This window comes from Sardina pilchardus, chromosome 1 (assembly GCF_963854185.1).
Source record: "Sardina pilchardus chromosome 1, fSarPil1.1, whole genome shotgun sequence".
Lineage (NCBI taxonomy): Eukaryota > Metazoa > Chordata > Actinopteri > Clupeiformes > Clupeidae > Sardina > Sardina pilchardus.
The window spans coordinates 26,478,727-26,480,272 of record NC_084994.1 but is presented as its reverse complement, the minus strand read 5'-3'; the positions used below and the strand labels follow the sequence as shown (position 1 = coordinate 26,480,272).

The following is a 1,546-nucleotide window of genomic DNA, read 5'->3' as shown; positions in this document are numbered from 1 at the left end:
CATTAAGGCCACTGGGTCGATCATTCTTGAGCACTAACTGGTTTCAGTGCGGCGCTAATTACTGGTGTGATACAGTAGCACGCAGAAATAGAAAAGGGAGCAGGGAGTGGTCGGCAGCAACAGGGCGTGGTCTGCCTGCCTCTAACGACGATTACTGTGCTTCGGTAACCTTGGTCACCGGGGGGGACTGGCATAGCGAGTGAGAAGACGAGAGAGAGAGAGAGACGCGTCAACTCAACTGCCGTAGCTCCTAAAAGTCCATGACTTACATGCTTGCTGACTTTATGTGGGTAAAGTCAGGAGAGTGAGTGAGTAACAGTCTCCCTGTCCCGACGAAGTAAAATGCCAATTCAGAAGGACTTGTGGCATTTTGACAGACGTTGTAAGATTGCTCAACTGACTTTAGGCATACATATTGTGCCTTAATTTTGGACAGCTTGCCTGCGCGTCCTTTAAATGTTTTCGGGGCCAAGTCAAGACTGTGTGAGGTATGTTTGGAAGCTTGTGTCTTGCTCAGGATAGCGACTCATGGGATGGGGCAACTGGAGACCCAGGTTCAACTTCGGACACCTGAAGGTGCAGTCCAAAGTGTCCGTCTTTTTGACCATGATCATTATCGTCACCTATCTGTTCTACTGCCTCACTGGATACTGCGAGTCGTTGCCTCGACCCTTGTACGACCAGCAAAGTTTGAGAGGGAAAGTTCACGCCGATGACGGAAAGGTGCATCTCGCGCAGAGCCACCGAGCCGGAGCGCACTGGAACATTTCTGTCCTCCGCGAACTTCCATCGTCCAACGGACTCGAGTCGCTCTTGCAGGAGAGCGACGACGACGCGACTAACCGGCGGCCACCCGGCAGCCGCGCACAGGCGATGGAGTCCTCCAGCGCCAACATCACAGTGTCGAACAATTTCGGGACCAAAGAGTTCCCTCAGGCGATCATCATCGGCGTGAAGAAAGGGGGGACCCGGGCGCTCCTCGAGTTTCTCCGGATTCACCCCGATGTTCGGGCCGTTGGATCAGAGCCACACTTCTTTGACAGGTTCTACGACAAAGGTCTCGAATGGTATAGGTAAGTCACTTGCCATACTACAAACGAACTAACAGGGGGTCCCCCTTGATTTCGATTAAAATGTCAAGGCTGATTATTTTTAAGAGGTTGTCTCAGATGAGCGAGTGTGGGAAGTAGGCTAAACAGAATTCCAAGAGTTGTTGGCGACGCATGCCTCATCTTGCTTTTTATTACACAACCAATCGCATGTATGTAGGCTACTGAAGTGAACCGGCGCTATTCATTACCTAATTAGCTGTTTTGTGAACGATGGTCCCGCGTCTTTATTAAAAGATAAAAAAAGTGCTGTAATTAGCCGTATACTGTTATGTGGCATGCGCAGGGAAACCGTTAATGAATGCACATTTAAAGAGGCGTTTAAAGGCAGTCTTCAGATGTGTTTGGCTTTGGCGTAGCGGTTATTTAAACAGCTTGGAAGTTATGTAAACCTGAGTATTGAACGTTGCTCAGGGATTTGGTATCTCGATGCATTT

General features: G+C 49.5%; 1 protein-coding gene across 1 annotated transcript in view; it reads left to right on the top strand.

Moving 5' to 3' along the window:
• Nucleotides 1-528: 528 nt before the first annotated feature.
• Nucleotides 529-1,546, top strand: part of si:dkey-121b10.7 (heparan sulfate glucosamine 3-O-sulfotransferase 6) — a 32,691-nt gene continuing 31,673 nt past the window's right edge. Inside the window, exon 1 of the mRNA XM_062533353.1 lies at nucleotides 529-1,073. Within this exon, the coding sequence (XP_062389337.1) occupies nucleotides 529-1,073 (545 nt within the window). The remainder of the gene's footprint in view (nucleotides 1,074-1,546) is intronic.